This window comes from Lutjanus erythropterus, chromosome 3, assembly GCF_056507025.1.
Source record: "Lutjanus erythropterus isolate fLutEry1 chromosome 3, fLutEry1.hap2, whole genome shotgun sequence".
In the NCBI taxonomy this organism is placed as follows: domain Eukaryota; kingdom Metazoa; phylum Chordata; class Actinopteri; order Lutjaniformes; family Lutjanidae; genus Lutjanus; species Lutjanus erythropterus.
The window spans coordinates 26,319,467-26,345,172 of NC_139319.1; the positions used below are offsets into that span (position 1 = coordinate 26,319,467).

General features: G+C 41.3%; 1 protein-coding gene across 1 annotated transcript in view; it reads right to left on the bottom strand.

Annotated features, from left to right (window-relative positions):
• The window catches only part of usp43a (ubiquitin specific peptidase 43a), a 170,584-nt gene extending 147,203 nt beyond the window's left edge, over positions 1 to 23,381 (bottom strand). Inside the window, exons 1-2 of the mRNA XM_084715618.1 lie at positions 21,860 to 23,381; positions 6,080 to 6,250 (exon numbers count right to left, since the gene is read on the bottom strand). Coding sequence (XP_084571744.1) covers positions 6,080 to 6,250; positions 21,860 to 22,474 — 786 coding nt within the window. The 5' untranslated portion in view covers positions 22,475 to 23,381. The remainder of the gene's footprint in view (positions 1 to 6,079; positions 6,251 to 21,859) is intronic.
• Positions 23,382 to 25,706: the final 2,325 nt, after the last annotated feature.

Below are 25,706 nucleotides of genomic sequence, written 5' to 3' on the forward strand. Positions count from 1 at the left end.
CAACTATGTTCACAACCCTATAATACCTCAGGGATGTAAAGATGCACATCTGTCTTTATCAGAAAACAACAGCGTACTGTATGTAAACAACATATGTTTTATTTGTTTTCCTGACAATCAATGTAAAGCCCTGAGCTGCAGACCAACCAACCATGAATATGCACTTGTTTTAAGATAATTCATTGCACTTGTTCCTTGAGAATTTCAACATATCTCTGGAGAATGATTTGTGACATTTATAATAATGAGGAAAACAATATGTAAATAAATAACAACATCACGAGGCTGTCAAAAGAGGTTGGTAAGACACAGGTTGAAAGACTAAAATCACCACAATGTAAAGAGCTGTTCTTCCATGGAGGTTACATCAGTTGTTATCAGACTGACAGCCATGTTATTGTTCAAGTAAACTTAACACATGTAAACAACAGTGTCCTCGACAGAATAAATAGGTACAAAATGCTTTGGTCTGTTGCAGCTGCATACAAAAAATGCATACACAAGATTTTAACACGTGAGGTAGATACAAAAAACACAGGAGCCTGTCACACAACCTTAACACCTTAAGATTTTTCCAAGGTCCGAGTCCAAGGTAAGGTTTCCTTAAAACAAAATCGATGGCAAACAACACCCTTAAGTCTTCTCCTTAAGGTTTCTTTAAAATGTCCACTTATGTAATTAAGGTTTTCTCCTTATCTTGATTTTACACCAAAAGAATCCATTAAAATTGAATAAACCGTTGCACAAAAGACCTTAGCAACCAAAGTGAGGGAAAAAAACTCTGCCTCTATCTTAACCCTTCAGTCCACCATATAGACCAACAGTTAACAGCAACAGTTATTTCAAACAAGCTGTAGACAAAAGTTATTCCTGTAATTAGTCAGAACAGACAACAGACAAGTTGTGGTTGTTGTTGGACTCTTGAATGGAGGTGATAACAGGTTTTACTGCTGTAAAGTATCTGTCAATGCAGGAAATGCCTCCAGGTTTTCCTTAACAAAGAAAAACTTTTGAGGGATTCTGTGCAACACCATGAGTAAATCCTACGGCTGAGAAAAAAATTAAGCCTTAACTGTCCTTAAGAAAAAAAGTTGAGGCGTTTTGTGCAACCAGCCCCAGGACTTCAGGGAAAGAATGAGGACAAACTACAGGTCAGGGTGCTATTCACTGAGTGTCTGTGAAATTGACAGGGACAGTGTTGACATTGTTAAGTTTCTGTCAGCTCAGCATGACCTGTATCATCCTAGATGCCTGTTTCCCAGGCTCGGGTGACAGACAAAGCGATCAAAGTCACTTTACTGCCTCCCTCACCATTAACTGTTCAACTCAGCCACCTCTCCATCTTACCATCAGTCTGTCCTGTCACAGGACTTTAATTATCATCTGACTTGTTAAGGCTCTGTGGAAGGATCTATTGTTTTATTTCTCTCTTTATTCATGTTTCCATTTAGAATATTTTTTTAAGTGCAGATGCACATCTGCTGTATGAAAGAGATACATCAGAGATACATCAGGCTGTACAGGGAGATGAGTGTCGTAAAGTCGTAAAGTGAATGTCTGGGACTTTTTGTTCCTCTTTGTGTTTTGTTGCAATAAAACCTAATGCTCACAGTCTAAACTAATCACAAAGGAGGAGATAAGATAAAGACAGATTAGTTACAGCTTTGAGACAACTAAGATATGGTTTGTGTGTATGAAATAAATGCACAGCCCACTGTATGCATGACTGCACTGGACTATAATGGAAGAATAAAGAACTACAGTACAGCCGCCAGTTTAAAGTGACAGTTTGGATTATTTGGTGACCAGTTGTATAATACCTTCAGCAGAGGCCTCTAGTTTGGAGAAGCAGACAGGAGTACCAGCACCAAAGCTAAGCAACACACTGATTTCGGACAGGATCAAGACACCTACAAAAAGGCCCATCTAAAAAAAAGCAATATCATTTTAAGTCTTTCCTGTTGGGAAACCAAACAGCAACTACAAGCCAAATATTGTGCTCTCCAAACCAACCAAAATCAGTGAAATCAGTCATTTTACCTCACATAACACAGCAGTTGCTGGTCTCCCACTGAATTGATCTGTTAGCTTTTTTGTCTTATTGTGTGACTTTGGTGTTTTAAAGGATAGTTCGGATTCACCGAAGTCACAAAATAATAAACTAACAGATTGAAGACTGTTAGGCTGTTTGAGGTCATTAGACTGGAAACTCCCATGGTTTGCAAGGTAAAAGTACTCTAAGTTTGGTTTGTTTCGAGAGACCAATATTTGTCCTATATAACAGTGGTTTCCTGTCAGAAAAGACTGTCTGATGGTAAAGTAAACCCGTGAAAATATTCTCAATACAGCATACACTTAAAGTGAAAACGTGAAAAAGAGTTTTTAGCTGGGCATTTTTTTAAGTGGGTAAAACACCTTTTGGTGCTGACCCTGTCCACAGCAGTGCATATTGTAGGGCTGTTTTGGTGTTTGTGGTTTTTATCCAGTTTTGGGAAACATTTCGTACACAGATGAGGTCACAACATTTTCTAACCCCATAGAGCAGCATGTAATCTCCAGAGCTCCGAGGTTTTCACATTACATCAGCCATATAAGCACGAGCGTACTGTGCTACATGAATGAAATCAATTTACAGGGAAGGCGGACGAGCATTTCATTTCAGAAAATCAGACATGTTCCCTCCTGGTGTGAAAAAGCCAGTGATTTTCTTCTTCTCTGCCTCATAGCAGCGGCAGAGGAAAGCCGGCTTTATGATAGCACGATTCACTGGCAGCCTAATGAGAGCCGCAGCCCTAAGCTGTTTATGTGGCATAAAGGCTGCCTCTATTAGCGCTGCTGTCAGAGAGGGGGGTGCTGGGCATTGGGTGACAGCAAGGCGACAGTTCAGCTCATAACAGTATTCATTCACTAACAGGACTGGAGGTCGTCAGCTGGCAGCGAGGCCCAGTGAGGAGGCAGAACCAGCAGTGCTGCAGCCAAACTCCTGGCCGGCTGGGAGAAACAGGATGATACTTAGCAAATGTAATTAAACACAAGGGGTTCGTCACAGTGGGTGTCGATCACAGCGGCTCTTCTTATCCAGTATTCAATGTCGTAATTACACACTTAATTATGTATTATACTGTATATGTAAATTTAAAGGGATAATTCAGATTATTTTAAGTGGGGTTGTGTGAGGTACATGTCAATAGTCAGTGTATCACTTACGGCAGATGCCAGTCGGCATGCCCTACAATTAAGTAATTAACTAATCAACTAAGCAATGTACTGCCATGGACAGGGTAATCAGCAAAACATATTTTAGCCACTTAAAAAGGTCCATCAATATAAGTTTTATGCATATCCTATATGTAAAATATTTTTACTATTTAACTTTGCGATCAGACAGCCTTTTCTCATGGAAAACTGTTTTCATATAAGTTAAATATTGCTAAACTCCATGGTTGAAATCAGCAATTTTACCTTGCAGAACACGAGAGTTAACAAAAACAAACTAACCGATAGTAGTAGACCAGCAACTGCCATGTTCTCCACAGTATAATTACTGATTTCGCCTGTGGAGTTTGGTTTGGTTGGTTTGGAGAGTGCGATATGGTGCATTAATGGTAGTTTCCTGTAAGAAAAGGCTGTCTGCCAACAAGGTAAAGTGGTGAAAATACTCTAAATATAGCATACATTTGAACTAAAATAGATTTTTTTGGTGGGTCTTTTCTAAGTGGTTAAAATACCTTTTTTTACTGACCCTGTTCAAATGAGTACATTGCTTAGCTTCCGTGCTTGTACTCCTCTCTGCTTCTCCAAACCGGGAGTGTCCCAACCGGCATCTATTGTGGTATTGTATTGTAGTAGTGTAATATATTGACTATCGGTAATCACCTCATACAACTCTATATCAAATAATCCAAACTATCCCTTTAACAGCCACAGATGAAATTGAAAAGTCCAAGAAATCAAACATTTGTCTAGCATTAATGTCCAACTCTGATAAGAAGTCATCAACTCAGTCATAATGTGTCTGCCCTTCATTCCCTCTCAGCACATCACATCCAGTCCTGGCTCCTCTCCAAGTGCACGGTTGCAAGGTGAACATCCCACATCAGAGACAGAGACAAAGACACAAAGAGACAGACAGGGAACGGATGCCTGCCACTTCAACAGCTTCTCCGTTTACGTCTCACAGGAATAGAGTCACCCACACAAAGGTTCAGTTCAGACCGAGGCTCAAAGGAGTTCGACTAAACTGATGGCGGAAGAACCGCAACAGCACTCAGAATGCTGCAGTGTTGAATCTTGACAGAACCAGCTCCACTGGGATCTGCGATGTTACTGGTTCTCCTTTTGTATAGATATGTGTGAACTGATTTCTTTGACTACAAGTGAACAAGATGGCCATAGAGTGGACCAGTGATGAGGTCTGTGTTACTGAGCTTTAGATAACAAGGTCAGTATCCCAAAGTGATGCACAGCTCTGATTGAACAGTGGTCTCAGAGTTAGACGCAACATGATTCTACACCTGAAGTCGTATCACACTAGCACTCTACTGTCTACAAAAACTAATGTACAATTTGATGGATTTTCGTGCAACTTCAAAGTGCCAGACAGAGCTTGACAAAGAGCAGTAGATTTCATTTTTTTTATTTATTTTTTTGCTGTCTGTGACAAGATGAACATTGATGAATCTAGAGTATAGACTGACTAAGAAGGTTCAACCAAAAAGTATATGGGGGTTTATGTGAAACAATGTTGGACCCCTGACAAAGTTTTTTTTGGACCACTACAGGGCTCAGAGCTCGACTTACAAGTGGTACAAACAGGTCGGCACAGTGGTGCTTTTTTTTTTTAATTTTCTGCAATGCAATACAATGCAACTTCATGAAATACAGAGAGAGACAAGTTGTTGTGCCACATGAACCTCATAGCAATAATAAAGAGGACGACTGGGCAGAGAGGGACGCAAATGAGCTGCCTTAAAAAGACTGGTGAGGGAAACACTGGTTAGTATCGGCTTGACTCAACTTGTTTGGAACCACTCTTAAAAGTTGTGGATAGCGCCCAGAAGTTTTGGTAATAAATCAGTAATAAATCAGTTGAGACTCCAAGCACGCTGATAGTAAAGGTGGAGTGAAAACACAGCAGACCACCAACTGGTTAGAGAATTGTCGACACATCACTTGAATGACAACAACCAGAGTTGTCTAATTGTCTGTGCTCTGGATTTAAACAAAATGCTCCTGATTTTTTTTGCTTTGTTTTGTTTTTTTCATGAGTCGTGCAGCATTCAGCCTTTATTCTTTTTTGTTCCTGTGTGTGTTGCATTGAAGACGACATCATGGCAGTTTCATGCAATGTTGTTATGAGCAGAATCCTGTCAACAATGAGGGGCTATTATTTACTGTAGAAAACAAAAGAGAGAAAAGCGGCTGTACCAAAAGCCGTGTTATGCAGTGAAAATGAGGTCTTTACAAATCATCATTAAATATCTTACACAGAAAATCAATCATGTTTGATGTGATTAGCATGTCTGGGATTGCTGAAGGATCCAGTCAACTCGCAAACTTGTGTGGGACTGAAAAATCGTTGCCTTGTTAGCAGATTGACTGTTAGCAGATAAGGACTAAGCTTTTTTAACCTGCCAAAATTAAGCTGAAAAACCTGACAATGGCCACCTTCAAGCCCTCAGATGGTTTAGTACTGCTTTTGACTTTTACAATGGGTTATTACTCTTGTAGTGCTCCTGACTCCTCTATTAAGTATAATGCAATAAAATTATCTCTGTTAATTAAAAACTATATTTTACTCTCCTAGTCCTAGTGAGGTTGTAAATGAATTAAAGTTGTCAGTTGTCAAGAATATAGTGAAGTGAAGCAGTAGACACAGGAACTTTGTGCGTTTGTGTGAGACAGAAAGAGAGACAGAAAGAGGAGAGGACTCAAGCCAGGCAGCAGTACCTGCATTATAACTAATCCCGGAGCTTAATCACTGATCACATGTAGCATTTTAAGCCATGTCAAAGCCGCAGCAGTAAGAACGGCTCACTGTTGCAGAGCCGGCAGCTACTGGTTGATGATGCGGACTCACCTTGGCGTTGGCTTTGGTCTTGACGCTGCTGCTGTTGCTGCTGCTGTTACTGTTGTTGTTGAGGCTGGAATTAGCATCTTCATGAACTCTGTCCAAAAGCCAGAGGAGGAACTCCAGGGCGTCGTGCTGAGAGTTCCCCCGAAACTGAGAGCCGTACTTGGCCACTATGCTCTGAGGAGAGGAGAGACATCATAATTAATCTGTCAGTTTGGGTGATTTCAAAAGTCATTAAATACTGACATCCTTCCTGACAAAATGAGGCCACGATGATCACATGGAGCACAGGAACTCATCATTTGTACTGTAAGTGAGAGTTGGTTCAGCTTGGAGCACTCATTAGAGGGATGGAAAAAAGCGGGGACATTTCTGTCTCTAATCACCACATAATGCAGACTCATTTAAGAACATCTGTCAGACATTATTTGGGCACGATAAGATCATGTAATGAAGTCTTTTACAATTCTCTTTAAACGCTGCACTGTAGAACAACTAGACACTTTTCATGTTGTCTGAAAAATCAAGTTTTCAGTGAAAAAGTGAAGAGGTAGAGTGCACTTCATCACAGTGAACCACACAGTTTGGACGGTACATGCAGCAAAAAAAACCCCAAAAACTTTTAAACACTGTTTCCTGAAGGGTTGGGGGAAAAACAACACAGCATAGTACTGTGATATCTGTTTTATTGGTACACAGCTTCAGTATCAATCTTTTATTATATACATTATTTATATGGCAAAAGCAAATTACTCTTTTTGGCACTAGAATAAGACCAAAATGGTCTAAATTATGCAGATTTTTTTTTCTGGTGATGTCACCAGGGGTCACATTCAGCAGGACTAAATTAAGATTAAAATGCACCATCGAGGACAGAAGTTTCCTCTTTTCCAAAGAAATTTTCAGTAGTTTCATTTGTTTTGAAGACATCTAGAAAAATGATTTGACTAACACTAACACATGGAATTATTTAATCAAATTTTCTTTGTAAGACTGTCCTCTAATTTTCATCCTTCTGTGGTTGTTTAAATAATGTACCCTGTTAGCTATTTTTGGCATAAACAAAATCAGACACGTCAGTAATCCCTTTGTGATGCCCAGTAATATTTTAAGAAATTGTTCTCCTAACACATTCATTGACTGCACACCAAAGGATGACTCATACAGAGGATATCCAATACATGACAGGTGTTAGGAGGAAAAAAAAAAACAACCAGATTGTCTAATTCAATTATGAGGAAGGAGTTGTGAGTTTATGAGTCAGACAGAGAAAATGACACACAGAACTAACGACGTGCATTAACACTTCACCAGGTGGCTACTCCTCTATCTCTCCATCACTCTCCATCTCTGCGTGTGACTGACGGGCTGCAGGCTCTGCTCCACACCTCATTAAAAATCACCACATCATACCTGCAGTATCCCAGTGTCTAAATATAAACACGGGAGGGAGCCCCCCCTCTGTCCTACCTGACGGAGACAGCCCGCTAATGAGCTTCATCACAATGAGGACGCACTGACAGGGGATGGAGGGATGAGGGACAGATGGAGAGAGGGAGCGGTGGAGTAGCGATGCTGGCGGAGTTTCAACAGACTTGTGAGTGTTTTTCTGTCTTCTCATCAAAAAAGCACGGCACAGTTGTGATTGTCCCAGAGATGAAAAGTGAGACAACACACACTTTTATAAATAAGGGTTCCAGAGGGGTTCTTTCTGAAGTCCTGAGGTTCCTCGCAGAACAATTTCCGTATGAAGAACCCAAGGGTTTGCCTTGACAAACCCTTGGATTAAACCCTTGGAATATAAAACGCCGGATTTGTTCCAGATAAGACACTTAGAAAATAAAAAGGTTTCTGTGGTGGGTTCTTCTTAGCACCCTTACAAGATGGAAAGATTCTCAATAGAATCCTCAGATAGGGTTCTGGGTACAACCATTATACCACATAAGGGCTCTCCTTTAGAACCTCTCATAGGGGGTTCTGGGTAAACCTTTCACAGATGGTTCTAGGTATTACCCTTTATGTTGAGTTCGAGGTAGAACCCTCTTACTAGGTTCCAAGTGGAACCTTTAAAGAAGGTTCTACCAGATACCAATAGGGTTCTCCTATATGAGGCCGAGCTAAAGAACCCTACCTGGTTCTAGTTGGCCTTTTATTTCTAAGAGTGCAGTTTCTCAAAGCTACAAACAAAGTAAGAGGGGCAAAATCACTGAAACAAGCAGAGAGGCGGACAGTTTCCAAGGTTACGATGAGTCTGTGTACCGAAACCCAATGACATCAAGAGGTTATGACTTCATTAAGTCGAGGGGATGACTTCTCCACTGGCCTCATCTCTGCTGCTTTCTCCCTCTGTTTGTATGCGTGTGCTTTGATATCTGTGGATACAGCGTTGTCTCTGGTGAGATGTGTCACTCACACTCAAAGACGCTTAAAAAGATTTGCCAAAGTTGTATTCCCAAGCATCAAATCTCTTTTAATTGAATTCTTGTAAAGGGAGAAATGAAAGGAAGAAAGGAGAAGCAATGAGGTGGTGAGGGAAGCGTGGAGAGACAAAGAAGAGAATCGCAGGTTAGCTGAAATGTCGAGTCTCTCTGCAAACACTAGCAATGTTCAAAGATGACCTGAGCACAGCTCTGGTGGGATCTTAAGTGTTTGTTGAGCAAACACTTCAGAGCCAGTCAAGGAGAGGATGAAGGTGGGCGTGAGGGTCAACTTGAGGGAGCGCAGAGCTTTTTGTAAGAACTATTGATCAGTCTAGACGACAGATCTGATTCTCTCAACCCACACCTGACTGAGTCTGACCCGATGGGCTGGATCCAGGCGGCATTTCTCTTCATTCTCTCTCTAACAGCTTGAAGCAAGCTTCATTTCATTTATTGATTTTATTCATCAGTTTATTCATTAAATCAGAGCATGTGGAACAAAGCTGTGCAGCCTCCATTTTTACATAACTTGGGGCTATTTACTTGTTTTCAAGGAAAATGTGAGAAAATTAAAGATTACTTTTGATACCTAACTCCCACCTGTAATTATTGAAGTGGAGGTCTATTCCACCAAATGGCCAAATTATGTTAGGGGGCATGGTTATTTATTTATTTGTGGTTTATTTGAAAAGTGCTGCAATTGGAAGTAACTATCACACACTAATTTGCAACACCTGTCTCTAGTTGGGCTAACATGAACATTAACTAAAAAACAAAACAGCATACATTTAAAGACATTACATTCACAACTTCAAAAGTTTTCAAGTGATCAGGTAAAGAGTTCCGAGATTTTGCAACTTTCACAGCGTGAGCTGTCTGACCAAACAATGTTTTACTTACTTGATGGTATCTTATTGGCATTTTGCCCAAGATTTTCAAGGCCATTATAAAAACACTATGGATTTAATTACAGACCAGATAGTCAAACCATAAGACCTGTGTGAGAATATCCTTGAATTTAGAAACAGAAAGGCACAGTCAAATTAAAACAATTTTGTATAACCTTAAAACAGCTCAGGTTAGCCTTAATCGTTTAACAAATTTTTGTAGCATGACTTTTAAAATTCAACTGTCTAAAATGATCCCTAATACTAATACTTCACCTGTGTTTGTCATTGAATGGGCTCACCTTTAATTCAGTGATTCTGCTGCACGTAGCTTTTAAATGGAAAAGCAGACAGACCAAGCAACTTTCATAGATTTGTGAAAAGCAGACTTGTTTTTTTTTTTTTTTTAATCACCACACATTGCTCATTACCCTTTAAATATGAGTCAAACCAAGGCAGTGACTGTGATGACATTGAGAGTTTTGAAGTTAAAAGATGTGATTTCGAAGGCATTTTTTTTTTTAAACTAGCCAGTAGGGACTTTTGAGGGCTTTAATTAGGTTTGGTTTCTGGTCATATTAAAACAACCGTTTTTTTGGGACCTAATAAAAAGTTCCCCAGCATAAAAGCAAAAGGTCTGACTCATGGGGGCAAGCAATTGCTTTTAACGGGGCAAGGGGCAAACAATTTCTTTACTTTTCTGTCTCAAAAAAGGGAACTAAACAAAAGAATCAAGGACTACCAGCTTTTCTACAAACAAAGAGAGCAGCAAAAAGCAGAAAGCATTAAAGAAAGATAAGAGAATGACAAAAGACAGCCATAAACCTGTGCAGTCTCTACAGCAAGGTCATGACCTCCCAGCGGTCAGCGGAGGCAGGGCAACATCCTCTGCTTCCACACCCAGATGTCTATTTTAGTATCCTGCCTTGCTACCTTTGCTTCACCTCACACCATTACCCTTCATGCCCTCCCTACATCCATCCTCCTGCTCTGTAAACAATGACGGATCAAAGTGCTGGCAGGCCAGGAATTTACTATAAACATACATCAAACAAATAACCCTCCTCCTCTCACCCTAAAAAACCCATTTACACCACCTCACCTCATCGCTGTCCAGCCTGCCTGCATGGACTCCTTGGCTGACAAATTATGACAGGGCATAACCTTAAGAGGAGCTGCACACACTTTTTTTTTCCTGCCCCTATCCCCCCCACAGGTGTGACTGGAATGAGGCTGGATAGAATCTGTCATTACTGGCTGCTCCATTTGCAGTTTCATTTTTCGGCGGTTGCTGGCTCACCTCTGCTGTCGAACAGACCGGACGCAGGGCAGCCATCACTTACGGCCTCCACTTATTCCACTCTCTCTCTGTCCTCTCACGCTGTGTTTCATCTATCCTTCTCATGTGTCACACACCCGTAAACACACAGGTGTGCTGTCCTCTTTCTTCCTCTCTTTCTATTAACTCTCTTTTTCTTTCCTTTCTATCGTGTAGGAACCATTCCCTCTGCTAATCAGTCCCAGCTGAGCTCCAGTCAGCAGAGCTACCCTTGGAAAACACACATACACACAAAAACACACACATACACAAACACACACACACACAATCACGTTTCCATCACTTCAAAGGACATTGCGTTGACATTCATTTCCTGTACACTTACCCTAAATCTAAACATAAGCACAACTTGCTTAACCTGAATCCTAAGGGACAGTTCACCCCAAAATCAAAAGTACATATTTTTCCCCTGGCCTGCAGCGTTATTTATCCATCTAGATTCTTCTAGTCTGCCTTCTCTTCAATATAATGAAACTAGATGGCACTCGGCTTGTTTTGCTCAAGAAAAAAAAAAAAAACACTAACCAACAACCAAGTGTCTCAAGATAATCCACGCACAAACTGTTTTCTTTCAACCAGACAACACTAACCTACCGTATCACAGCTGAGAAGAGTCTTAATCACCGACTTTTCATTAGACAGTTGGTCGCAAAAAAAATAGAAAGTATTTTGGGCATGGTTGCAACATGGATCTTTCTTCTTGTGACCTGAAAGTCACTAGCAATGTGGGGCACTTGAGCTTAACTGGAAGCAGGGGAGTTTTGGTATTTGTTTATACCGAAAGGACAGGAGCTTTGGACTGCCAGGAGGAGGGGGTTTTCGGGTCCAGGGTGTGGGTGACCCAGAGGAGAGCGTCAGTGAAATGAGCACCAGGCCTTCTAGTGAACACAGCCAGGCTGGGACCTCTGAGACCATCGCAGGCCAGTTTGATGACAGGGTGTTATGGTGTTAGCAATGTTAACAATGTTTTCTCTCAACACTGGAACTCAAACCATTTTCTGATGCTCCAAAAAACACATATTTAAATAGGTAGTTTCTACTAATGGTTACAGCTCAGCCTAAGAGAACACCATTAATGTTTACATCCTGCATTGTCACGAGCCTCTCGTTCATGAGTAAAATGCAGGCTTCCTTCTGCACAGTGACACAGTTAACAGATGGCAGACAGAAAGTAGTTCCTACATAAATCTGCTTGCACCAGAGTCTGTGAATTATCTGGGATAACCGGGTCATGATTTCCGCACTGTGCTAAGATTTTATGTATCTGACTACACTTGAGTCATAATCTACGCTACATCTTTTATGTTTTTGCTTTGGTCTAGAAAAGCCTGCAATCATTTATTCCTCATGCACACCGAACCCAAGTACACATGAACTGTGCTCAAAGTCACCTTTTCAAGTACCCGGGTCAAGTGTACTGAGATTCAGGCCCACTTCTCTGATGTAAAAGCCTCCAGTGGTGTAGCCTGTCCTTCCTTGCCACCTTTTCCCAAATTCAACCTAATTCAGCCTGCTACTTCCTGTGTCATCCTGGGCCACACTGGATTCACCTCCAGAACAACGGAGAACCGGGCAGGTGTTTCTGATGACAAATCTAAATACTATGTCTTGGAATCAGACCTATATTTTCTCTGTGACGCAGAGAAGCCTGGAAAATCCTTCAATGAAGGTGCCAGCAAGTCAAGACTGAACAAAGCCTGCGTGTCTGCAGATGTCCCCGGCGTGGGATTTACAGGCGATCAGTAAAAAATAAGGAGGGATGAGATGTGATAGAAATAATCGCCTCTGAATGGTTTACTGCCCAGAAGGGGAGGATCTCCCTGGGCTCTGCTGAAACTGAGAAATTGATACTCACAGCTGAGGCGGTAAATACGCTACTGTGTGCACAACTGAAGAGTGTAGGATGATTGTCTGTCACGCTATGGAGAGCTTATATACCATTTCCATGTGCTTCCCATCACTGACATAAAGTATCAAAGCCACCTCAGACTCTCTTCCATGATTCAGTGACCGCAGTATCACACCACCGAATAGTAAAGATTGATTTATTCCCATGGTTTCTCACACCGTCTCGTTGAGGTTTGGTACATAAATCATACGGAGGTATAATAAACCTGCTAGAAAATGGTCTCATATTGTAGCGCTTACACAGATACAGCACAGACACACTTCTCCTTGTGTTTCTTTATTGCCTTTTATCACAGCAGTGTAGGTATAATGGAGGACAGCTCACTGAGTCATGGGAATGCCTGCTGCTTCCAGACAGCATATGGTGGCTGTGTAACAGTACTTTTAAATGGTCCTGCTTGTGTTTTATAGGTATGAGATGAAGTGTTTGAAGCGTTATCACTTCCACAACAGCTAAGACAGAGACACACTATTAGAAATACAGGTGCTAGAACCATAAAGGGCTCTCCATTTGTCCCCATGGCAGAAGCCTTTTTGGTTCCTGGGAGAACCTTTTACAAAGGTTCCACTTTCAGAAAATTTTACCTAGACCCCAACATAAAGGATTATACCTGGAACCAGCTGTGGAAGGTCTCACCAAGGGGTTCTATCAAGTACCTTTCCACGGAAGTAAAAAGAAGGGTTTTATCTAGCACATACCGGGGGGTTCTACCAAGAACATTTTTAGATTCCAAGGGTTTTATGTTGAACATACTCATACTGTTACTAGGAGTGGGGGAAATAATTGATTCATAGATGCATCATGATGCTGACATGCAAAATTCAGAATCGATTTATAAAAGTCGATTTTCTAATTGTTAATTCATGTTGACAGAGCAAAAGTGGCAGAACTCAGCTGCAAGAGCAGCGCAGCAGTCCATCTACAGTGCACAAGTGTGAGAGTTATCAGCAGTTAACAAGGAGACATGTACTTCATCTTCTCAAAAGGCAGTGGGTCCAAATCATGTTTTGATTTAGTGTCTAAATAACTGCGTTTGTGAGACGCACAACAAGTGTGTACTTTTTACTATCACCCAGAGACATTAAGATGTGAGGAGCAGAACAGTGATCAGCTTTAACAAACAAGAACAGTTGAGCGATGCACACCGTGGCATTGCACAACTTCACCGCTGGGGGAAAGAAAATCACTCTCTGCTTGGTCTGTTCACCTCTAAAACTCTGCGCCAGCTCTACATGATGGACAGCGTCTTTCCTCAGAGCTAATGGTGCAACAGAGAGGCTGCTCTCCACCACTGGAGACACTTTCAAAGTGATTCATTCATTGATTAATGCAGTTAGCTCTTTCAAAATAAAAAGGCAGCCAACAAGATTCCCATCCCCAAATGTAACACATGAATCATGTTTACTTCTAAATGATGCTACTTGGATGGCTGAACGCGACCAGCTGCAGATAAATCCAACACAATCAGCATCCCCTGGCTTAAAGCTTAAGATTTTCATACATCAAGATGCATCGAGAATCGTTTTATCATCGAATCGTTGCCCTCAGAATCATAATCGAATCGAACCATGAGGTAACCAGAGAGTTCCACCCCTAACTGTTAGAGGGAACCTTTTTATATTTCAATGGTTCTACCTAGAATCACCCAGAGTGTCCTACCAAGAAAGCTTTTATGTTCCACAGGTTTTATCTAAGGCACAGTCAGGGGGGTTATACAGAGAACCTTTTTATATTCCAAGGGTTTTAGAGTTTTTAGGGCCTAGAACGTTCCCAAAGGGGTCTATTAACAAGTCTTTTATATTCCAAGGGTTTATTTAGAGGACACTCAAGGATCTCCCAAGAACTCTTTTGCTTAAAATGCCTTTTGTATTAAAGGGTTTTATCTAGACCCTATCTAAAGGGTTCTACCAAGAACCCCTTTATCTTATGGTACAAAGAAGCCTTGATGATGGAATTCTTCAAGGAATAATTTCAAGAACATTTTCTTCCAAAAAGGGTTCTATGGATGGGAAAAAAGTTCTTAATGGAACTTTTACTTTTACAGAGAACCCTTGACAAACCCTTTCTTCAGAAGCAAATGGTTCTGGGTAGAGCCTCAGCCCTTTAGGAAGAACTCTTCTGGAACCCTTTCTAGGACGAAATACACTGATCTATTGCGTGCATAAAAACAGAAAATAAAATCCTCTGCTAAAATCTCAAAAAAAAGTCACCCATCTGCTTCACTGAAAAACTGCTGCCATCAAACTGAAATGAGAGGCAGTCCCACCGTGCACATTCAGCACAGAGTCCAGGTGCTGCATTTCCCCACTGCAATGTGTGTGTCTTCCTTCAAACACTGTATATACATCTTCAGCACTAAGAGTGAGAATGAGAGTGGTCCTTGACGGAGAGCAGAGACAAGAAAAGACAAACAAACCATCAGTCTCACTGGCCTGCCTCACTGTCACACGCTGCCTGCACTCCCAGAACAAACAAGACTACTTAAAACACCCAGCTTCATCTTCCCGCCTGAGTTCCACTGACCTCACTGAGATGCAGCTCCTGTCGAGCATAAAAAAAGATGAATCCGGGCTCCTCGCTACCACTTCTAAAAGTAGTTACTGTGTTGTTAAATCCTTTAGGTCGGGAGTGTAACACTGTAGAAAGAAAGAGCTGACTGTGTCATCAAGTTAAATTGATGTAGACAACTTCTGTGCCAGCCAATAAAAGGACACTTCACCCCTCCAGATTTCATCAACATCAAATGTGTAACGAAGCAGTTACAGCTAAAGTTGGAAATTTTGACCTTTATATATATAGCACTTCAATTTGGCTGATCACAGTCATTTATAAGCATAGCTGCATTTGGTAACACATTTCAGTTAAATGTATCATGGTGTAGGAATCTAATGAGGGCGTGCAGGTGAGTAACATTACCAATGAAATAAGTGCTGAGTTGCAGGGACTTAGCTGCCCTGTAAGGCTGGTGAGGTGGTGAGGCTGTATCTGAAGAAAACAAGGAAGCTATAAATGCCCACAGAAGGCACAGTGAATACTCCCATCTGAATCTCACAAAGACTGCATTTACATGCTCACTTTTTTTCCACCATTATTCAGAACATGGCAACATTCTGAACTCGATACGGATCATATAAATCACATGCTCAGTTTGAATATTTTTTATTAGGCCTTATTCCAAATGCAGCCTTTTCCAATTAAGGCATGTGGAATATGTTGATATTGTTCAGGTTTTAGGAGTATTCTTGGGAAATGTACACAGCGCATTCGGAATATGCATCTCAATTTAGGGCTGGACAATTGGACGAATATATTGCTTATTGACGATGGGCTAACCACATCGCCGGTTGTCTTTTTTGGCCGATTTTTGGGCTGATATTTGTCATTTTACTTAGCTAACGTAATGGTCTGTGACACACTCTCATCCAGCGACACATTACACAGCCACTCAGCTGAATGAGGAGTGAGAGGTAGACAGAGTTAGACTCTTTACACTCTTTCACGCTGTGAATTACGGATTTTAATTTGACCAAACCAGAGTTGATGATTGTTGGAAGAGTGGGCAGACTAACAAAGACAATCTTGGTCAGTTTTACATGCTTGTCTGTCAAGTTTGAATGAAGTGTGCTTTAGGAGTTAATGAGCCAATTAAGCATGTCTGTGGAACCTAATTGTAAATAAACCAACTCACAAACAATTTGGGTAGAGATGCACGCACAAAAGAAAAGCCCACATTTCTGGTTGAAATACACTTACTTTTCACCATCATGAAAGACGTGGATATCAACAGATATTAGACAGGCTTTGGCACGCTTTGGGGATGATAGATAACATAGGTCAAAGGAGGTAATTAAACTGGAATAATAGTGGAATATTCATTTTCATTATTCATGTGAACAGCATAGTAGGAATATTGTCTTTTTCAGAGTAAGGGCAAAAAAAAAAAAAATATTTAGTGCCTGTGACTGTAGTCACTGTCTCCCATGAGAACCTTCTCTTTTCTTATTATTTTTAATCCCCAGTGACAAAAAAGACATCTGGACATAACAACCACCACAACATGTGATTCATACAATTCAGTTGTTTACACCCTGAAATCTATTATGATTTTAAGATTGAGACTAACACAGTAGATAAATATGAATTAATTTGACTGTTTGAATAAAGCTCAGTATGAAAGACTGTACTTTGGTTTGACCAAGAAGGCCAAGAAGAGTTCAAATTTTTCCAGAGGGGAAAAAAAAATCTGGTATCCTCTGTTGAGACACTGTGATTTCTACTGACAGGCTCATGACTCCTACTCACTCCTAATGTCAATCCCAACACAAAAGAAGTTAGAAAAAGTACTGCAAGACCCATTATCTGAGAGAAAAGTTTCTTCTTCCATTTCTTTGCCGGCCATTGCCTCACTTTAAGTGTGGCCAGATTTGGTAATAACGATCAGTTGTCAGAGATTTCTGTCCCTTGCTCCGATTACAGACTTGGGGGTCGTATGAGGACCACAGTTGGGAAGACAGTTTTGTTTACCAGCAATGTCTCTCCTTTCCACTTTCTCTTTCTCTCTTCCTGTCAGTGCACACCAATGGAGGCTTCTCAGCAGGGGGGGTATCCTCTTTATCCAGGCTGAATGCACATACTACAGTAAACATCCTCTCTCCTGCTTCACCCAGGGATGAGCAGACAGACACAAGTCAATGTGACGATGAGAGAAAAGGGGAGTGAAGCACATGTTGCTTTTTTATTGCCACCTACTATGATGAGAGGTATTAGAGCAAAATAGAAGAAAGAATGAACAGCTCTATTCAAACACAGGACAGAAACTTCAGACAGTACGTTCAAGGGCTGATAGTATTTTCTCCCATCAGCTGGTCATTACAGTGACTCTTATAAGCCACCATTTGAACCCATTTTCATGCAAAGGGCCTGAATGAGACAAACTGAGACTGAATCACACATTCTGTGACACAATTAAGACATAACATACCAGAGATGTGGACTTAAGTCACATGACTTGGATTTTTAGTCAGACTCGGGTCAGAAATTTGATGACTTTAGACTCGACTTAACAAAATCAAAAGAAACTGCCAGCTCAATTTGGGCCATAACACCAATGACCTGTGACTTCACTTGGACTTGAGCCTTTTGATTTGAAAATACGTAGTTGAACCCAGAGATTAAAAAAAATTCACACATCTCCTGAATCAACATTAATGCTATTCATTGACCATATTAACACAGCAGCCATGTCGACATCAGGCCATTTTTCAAGCCAAGATAACATACTTGATAATCCATTAGCTATACTGCCGTACAACAACACTAGCATTCCAACCACTTCCGAGCTAAATTAACCACTGGAAAGTGTTATATGACTTGATGAGAAAGGCGTAAATTAATTCTGAAATACCAGTGCATCAAGTCAACAGAAATTCCTTAGATCCACTTTATTTGAACTAAACTGACAAAATCCAATCAAGTTGGAGGCAAGAACTAGAAGAAGTGTTACCGAGCACCAGTTGTACAAATGATACCACAGATAACTGTTTGCATGCACACAACTACACAGTGGTTGACAAAAAAAAAATATTAGCATGAAAACCATGCACATTGAAAATAACAGATGGGTGCACAGCAATTTCGACTTTGTTCAGCATTTTAAGTCACATGCAGAATGGTAAGTTGGTAAACTAATGCTTAGCTACAACATTTCTTGGCCAAACAGCCGAGAAACTTTGTAAATCAGAGTGGCTGGAAACTCTCTGTTACATTGTTTTATGAAGTTAAAATCATTATTATGAATTCCGGTCCTATATGATATCAGTAAGATAACTGATCTAAAGCCACAGTAAGTACTTCCTATTATATTTATATTATACATATTATATTTAGTACTGTGTCCTGAAATCAAGAGGAGTCACTCTGCACACCAGCAGCCAATTTCAAAGAGGTAATTTTACTGAATATAAATTCAGATTTCTACATTCAAGACCTTTAATCCTTACCCAAATATCCTTCAAGCCCTTGTGTTACCTTGTGTTTTTCCCCATCACAAGCTATTTATTATTTTAAAAGTCTACAGAGGCTCGAGTTAGTGAAGCTGCACGTGACGAGAGTTTAAAATCTGCTGGGTAAATCTTACACACAGGCAGGTGCTCAGCATTAATGATCCACAAAACCATGACTCCTTGTATTTTTCACATCAAAACATCATCAAGCTCTTTTTCTGTATTAATCACTACCTTTCCCTTGAGGCTTTGGGCTAGACTGCACTCTCTTTTATACATTCATTACTAACTTGTGGTTGTGGGTGAGGAAAGCTACAGCCAAAGTCACTGTCATGAGTATAAAGCTTTTCCATTATAAATGAAATCCCACCCATGCTGTCTCCCCATGCCTGTGTGATTGTGTGTTTTTGTGCGCATGTTGCATACCCTCCCTCCGCTGTAACTCCCCCCAGGCTGTTGATGCAACAGAGCAGTTACTATTCAGTGAGTGAACTGGTTGACTGTCATCCAGTAAGCCCAGAGGGGAGGCTGGGGGGCCCTGCAGGCCTGGCACATAACAGCCATGAGTGACTGACTGCAACACCAAGAAGCCTTCTGTGTGTATGTGTATTACCACTTGTTGATTTAGTGTCCTTTGCAATGTAGTCTGTAGTCTACACTACTATAAAATACATTTACCGGTTTACGTAAATAAGAAAGGAATGTTTGACTCCCCGCAGGAATGCAGGCAAACCACCTGAAGTCCCCTATTGTTGCGGCAGGTGAGTCAAGTGGAGCCATTGCAGCCTGCATGTAATCAGTAACCACAAAACTACCACTAGTTCAACAAGTACCAATAAAACGTCAAAACCAAAAGCAGTGGGCTGTTTTTATTATTACTGCTTCACATGGCCTCCGCACTGAAATACACTCAAAAACGACCTGCACACCTTTAGTCACGGAAATTAGGTTGACCCGGATTCAATAAAATGCTCACCTGATGTGTTCATTCAAATATTTGTTTAGCCGGTATGGACTGTGATAGTTGGCAATTCTGCTTACAAATCCCACTGAATCCTCTTGACATATGCCTGCTGTGCTGCTGGGCTTGTTTTAGAGGAGTGACAGGGCACAAGGTACACTGAAGCTATTACAGCTGTGTGCTGAGGCAAATAAAGTCTTTGCCTGAATCTGGGGAAATTCTGTGGGGAGAATATATAAAAGTAATCTGTCCTGAAGATAATGCACGATGATGATAATCCATTGCTGGAGCAACCCACATGGGAACCACTGGGTACAAATTTCCTGTTGAGCCATTATTGACCCCCTCTTTCCCGCTCTCTCTGTGCAGTGTGTCTGCACCCTGGCTACTACCTAGTTAGTGAGAAGGGTTTCTTGACCTTTTCTCTTTTAACACTGAAGTCACCTATGCATTGCTGCTAACAGTGCTATAGCTGCAAGTAGCTAGTAAGCTCAGATAGGGACCCTGTTAGACTGGGACGCAGTCTCCAAGAATGACTGAGGCCTGTTTGACCATAGGGTATACAGTTCCAAGATGATTTACAGCACCTCCAACCAGGACTATGACTCTGCGGATGAGGATACGATGGGGTCAGGTAAGGACAGTAAGAAGGTTGAGGAGCAAATTTGTAATGAGGTCATTTGTAAGTTTACATCATCCGTTGTGTTGATAAGTCTGTGAGTATTTGTTTTTGTTAAGTTGGAGGTTGTTTATTCCTTGATTTGAACAATGAGAGCTTTGTGACACTATACTGTGTGGAAAGATAATTAACTAAATGTTTAGTCTCCTTGTTGTTTGTTCCAACACATTCAGAATCATTACCGCTTTTACCAGTTGCGTTTAGCAGATGGCTCATTTCATGCCCATCAACAATATATTAAAATAATTAAATAAACATCATAAATGTGCGGGTTAAGTTAAACTAAAGGAAGGTCAGAGTAAGTTCAATCAGGAAGACTATCTTTATGCCTCATTCAGTCACAACTCTCTCTCTCTTATACTCTCTTTCTTGCTTGCCCTAAATCAGCTGATTATGGGTGTTCACTTGTCACTTAACCAACCAGATGTAGCCGCTATCTTCACTACCCCCTTATACATGATGATGTCACCAGGGGGTCTAATCACCAAAGACTTTCCACATTTCTCATCCAGATTGTGCATGTAAATTAAATATGTTTCATGCACTCAGAATGAAGTCTCTCCTGACTGAACTACCACTAGTCAACTAGGAACATCTTTAGCCAAACACATCCACCTTGCTGACTGCAATCGACCTACTGGCAAATAAGATGAAATACACAAATGGCAACAGCCCATGTTTATATGTTGTGTTGCATCAGTTTGCTATCACTAAATGTTGTGTTGTTTATTTGTGGTTGGACTTGGACAACAGTAGCCAGCTGTTGTTTTATAGAAGAGAAAGCCAACTGCTGGATACAACTCTGGTATGATATAAGGGGGCAACAGGTGCCGTGTATTTTCTAATGAAGATATCTTTGCTTCTCGGGCACGAAAAGGGGAATACTTACCAACAAAAACAAATCAAAGATATAATATCAAACATTTCCATTTTCTGTCTAAAAGCACTAAAAAAGCATTTCCCAGTCGTTTCCCTGCTCCAACACACCTGGTTCAAATGATCGCATCATTATCAGACTTCTGCAGAGGCTTGATGACGAACTGATTGATCATTGGAATCAGGTGTGTTGGAGCAGGGAAACAGGGCAGTGGGCCCTGGGGAACAGGACTGGGAAACTGTATATTTTGTGGAGTTGCAACTTAAATTATCCCGAATGTTTCCCATAAACCCAGCAGTACCCCTGCTGGATCACACTTGGCTGAAGGTTTGCTCCTGTTAGTTTGTGTTTGACTTAAAATGCCTCAAGGTCTTGTGTTTTTTGTTTTACTGTGCTGATGCCCAATGATCACAAACCAACTGACACAAGGTGTAACTTGGGGGTTAGGGGCCCATGATGCATTGTTTGCTCTGGTGAGAATAAAGCATTTCAACGATGCACCTTGCTAAATAGTGTAAAACACACATTTTCAGGTTCCAAAGAAAAAAATATTGAAAATTTGTTAGAAAGACAAATAAACACCGAATTTCTACTCATCTCCACAAACTGAGCCATTGAGATAAACAGCCATCAAGACATACTAAACAAAAACAACACAACAAACCGGTGACATCAGCCAGACAAATATCCACCGCCTCCTTCCTATCCTCACCTTGAACTCCACGGACAGCTGTGGCGTGTACTCCAGCGTCCACAGCGCTCGAACCAGCGACGCCAGCTGTTCTGTCACCTCTCCCCGGCGCCGCTCCTCTCCTCCTCTCAGCTCCCCGTTCACCCTGCCGTGGCCGAGGCTTATATCCGACTTGTACTGCTCCAACCCGAGGTACTCGGCCAGCAGGTCCGTGTTGCTGAGGCACTGGACCACGGCGTTCATGAAACAGGTGTTGCCGTGGTTCTTCAGTCCCAGCACCCCGGGGGTCTTGTCGCCGTAGCACCACGACAGCCTGTCTTTGACCGAGCCGTGAGAGAAGGACACGGTGGAGCTCTTCTTCACGGTCCCCTCCCTGGAGACCTGCGAGCAGTCGTCTTTGAAGCCCCCCGTGGCGCTCTGCCCGAAGCCGCCGTCGTCGTCCTCCGCGTCCGGCGGCTCCGCGTCGCCAAAGTGCGCCAAAGTGCCCAAAGTTTTAAGGATCCTTCCCATGAAATTCCCAAAAGATCGCAGCGATTTCCTCCTGATGAACCTCCCGCTCTTGTATTTCTTCTCTTTCCGCTTCGTCGTTTTGGGTTTCATGGCTTTTCTTACCTTGTTTTCCTTGCGGGTATCCATGGCTCTATTACTTATTAGGACCGCGAGAAAATGAAACAGGCTGTGGAGTCGCACCTGTCTGCCAGGCTGTCTACCCCTCCTCCTCCTCTCCCTCCTTCTCTCTCCTTCTCTCCACTTACCGCTGAGGTGGCACCGACTCGGTGCCAATAAGGCACATGATTACTGACATTATTCCCTTGACATCCCGGCTAATCCCAGTACGATAATGGTCACCAGTCCGCGCGTTTTGCTGGGTGACGCTCTGTCCAGGAACTACACAGATGAGCTGCTTCCCTCCCTCCACATCGCAGGTTCAGTTCCACTTCCTCATCGATGGCTCTCAGCGCTGGATCGTGCGCTGCTGGTCTTTGACTCGCTCATTCATTCCTCCCTCCCTCCTCTCCTGTCTTTGGGGCGACAATGAATAACTTTCTATTTGGAGGATCCTGTCTACTGCCCGCCCCTCAGACATGAATTTAATTAACCTGGATTAGATTACTGGCAGTTTATCACAACAGAAAGGTTGATACAATGAGCGCAGAGTCCCTTGTCCACAGTCCCACACTGTTGCTGGATTGGCACAGAGGATAAAAGTTGTTTATTACACAGGGAACAAGGAAGTTGTTGTCTTTAATAGGTGTCAAGCACTGTAGCCTTAAACTGCCCCCTGTAGGACCAATTACACCATCACCTGTCTTCAACATCTTCAGAGGGACTCAGAAGACAACATCATTGTTATTGTTGGATGATCTTATACAGCTGCTGCCACTTTCATGAATCTAACACTTCAACCTGACCCTACTTCCAGCCCTGACCCTAAAAATGAAGACTATCAGACACAGAAAGCCCTTCAGTGGTGCATTATCATCACTCCATAGTGAGAGTATTGACTCATTAAATCCAGTGTGACTAATAGCCACATCTAAAACAAATACGGATGTACAATATTATTGGCACATCATCAGAATAAGCTGATAAAATCTTTAAGCGATGATGTGATACAAGACTTTGTTATTCATTGGGGTCCTGCACCTTCCTGTCTTGGTTTATTTTCCAATAATGCCCTACCTACTGTACATTATCACATTTATTACATGGCAGCTCAGTAAAAAATAGTAATAATTTAAAAATATTTTATTGAGTCAAAAAATAATTTTGTTGATTTTAAAGCTACTTAATTGCTCCTCTGGAGTCTATGAACAGAACTGTGTCCATAGCAGTGGTCTGGCCTGTAGTGCTGTCTATCTGTGTAGATTGTTTTTGTGTGAATTCTCGAGTTGTGGAGACATCAGCTGTAGAGATGTCTGCCTTCTCTTGAATATAATGAAACTAGATGGCACACGGTTTGTGGTGCTCAAAGCACCAGAAATACATGTAAAAAACTCAAAAGCAGTGTCTTTGTCCAAAAATCATGACCCAATTACTCAAGATGATCTACAGACCCTCATATAGGAACTATTTTTTTATTACCATAAAAAGAAAGCAGTTCCTACATGAAACTGCTCACAACAGGATCTGTGGATTATCTGGAATAACTGGGGTATGAAATCTGGAAAGAGACATTGCATTAAAGATGTTCTAATGTATTCTTCTAGCGCTTCACACCACAGGCCAAGTGCCATCTAGTTGCATTATATTCAAGACAAGGTCAAAATTTCTGCAGCCAATATCTCCAAAACTCAACAACTCATACAAAAATAATCAAGACAAACAGCACTACAAGCCAGAAGAATAATGTGTTTTTCATTTTAAGGTGAACTGTGTCCTGTTAAGAGCCATCATCCTAATCATTACAAAGAACAAAGAGAAACAGGGACCAGAGGAAAAGGCCTGTAACTAGTAGTTTTCTTATTTTGCCCAGCGAATGTGCTCATTTTGAAAGGCATTGTATTTTATGTCTACATCTGCCAGTGGGCCATCACAGCTTGATGTTCTCCGCAATTGGGTGGAAAAAAATCTGTGCATATATTGCCAAAATTGCCCAAAATGAGTTGGAAAATAAATCCGATTTTGGCTAAAATCCCAAATTTTGCATCCCTATAAACAAGTTTAATTCATTTAAGAGCTTTTGTTTGGGGGTAACATGATACTGCTGCTGTGTGTATGTGTGCACGTCTTTATGTCTGTTAAAAAAGGGTCCATAAATGTGTAGAAGATGACCTGCTTTTTTGTACTGATGTGCCCCTGATGTCACCTGCATGGTGGATCTTCATGTGCGTTATCCTGCTATCAAAATACCTTGTTTATAACACACCAGCATTTACAGACACATGTACAGCATGCTATAAATAACCTGGCTGCTGTCTTCACACAGATGTTAATGCTGCTGCTACACCCTGGAAGCTCCTCAAAAGTAAGTAAAATGGATGTTAGAGAACCAATCAGCCAGAACACGTTACGTGCAGTTCTGGTTATCAACGGGGATCCTGCATCTTTTTGTGCTATATTCTCATTCTAATCATCTAAAGCTTAATTTCACAGCTCACCAGTACTAAAGATTTGATTTAGTGGGCCAGATGTGCTGATTTATTGAAATAGATAGTCACAGTCCCGTTCAGTATTTCCATAATTTCCCTAATGCTCTTTTTTCCAGCATTGTTGAGATGGTACACCATTGTAACAAGTAAACAAATTCTAAATAAAACTTCTTGTGCCTTTTCCAGAGACACCAACTTTCTCTGATCCAGGGGTGTTTTTTTGCTGACTTGCTTTATACCGCTGCAGGTTTGCCATTTTATTTTATGGGGGGTAGGGAAGCAGGGGTGAGTTATTAATTATTTAGATTGGCCATTTTCAACAATAGTGAGGAGAATGGGTTCAGATCAGAGACAGTCAGAGAGGCTTTCTGTTTCACGTTGCCTCCCTCTTTAACAACAATCCTTCAGGGACTCACTGTTGATAGATTAGCTGACAGCAGCCGTGTGCTTAAGCAGCCGAGAGTCTGGGCCTCGTGCTCACCTCTATAGCAGCAGACACAAGAATCATGTCTGTAAATTTAATGTACTGTATAATATCACCTTGTTTTTACATATTCAGCTTTCATCTGCATTGGGGAAAGTCTGTAGTATGCTATTAATTCTGTTGTTCTAAAAAAGAAGTCTAAAGAAGCATAATGCTGATACTTTGATGTGAAGGATACATTCTTGTGCCTTGAAGTATAATTTTAAATTGAAGTAAAGTGTTGCTCTGTGAATTCCCACCTATATTCATCTCCTGTGTGGAATTACCACTTAAGACACTACACTGCTTAAGA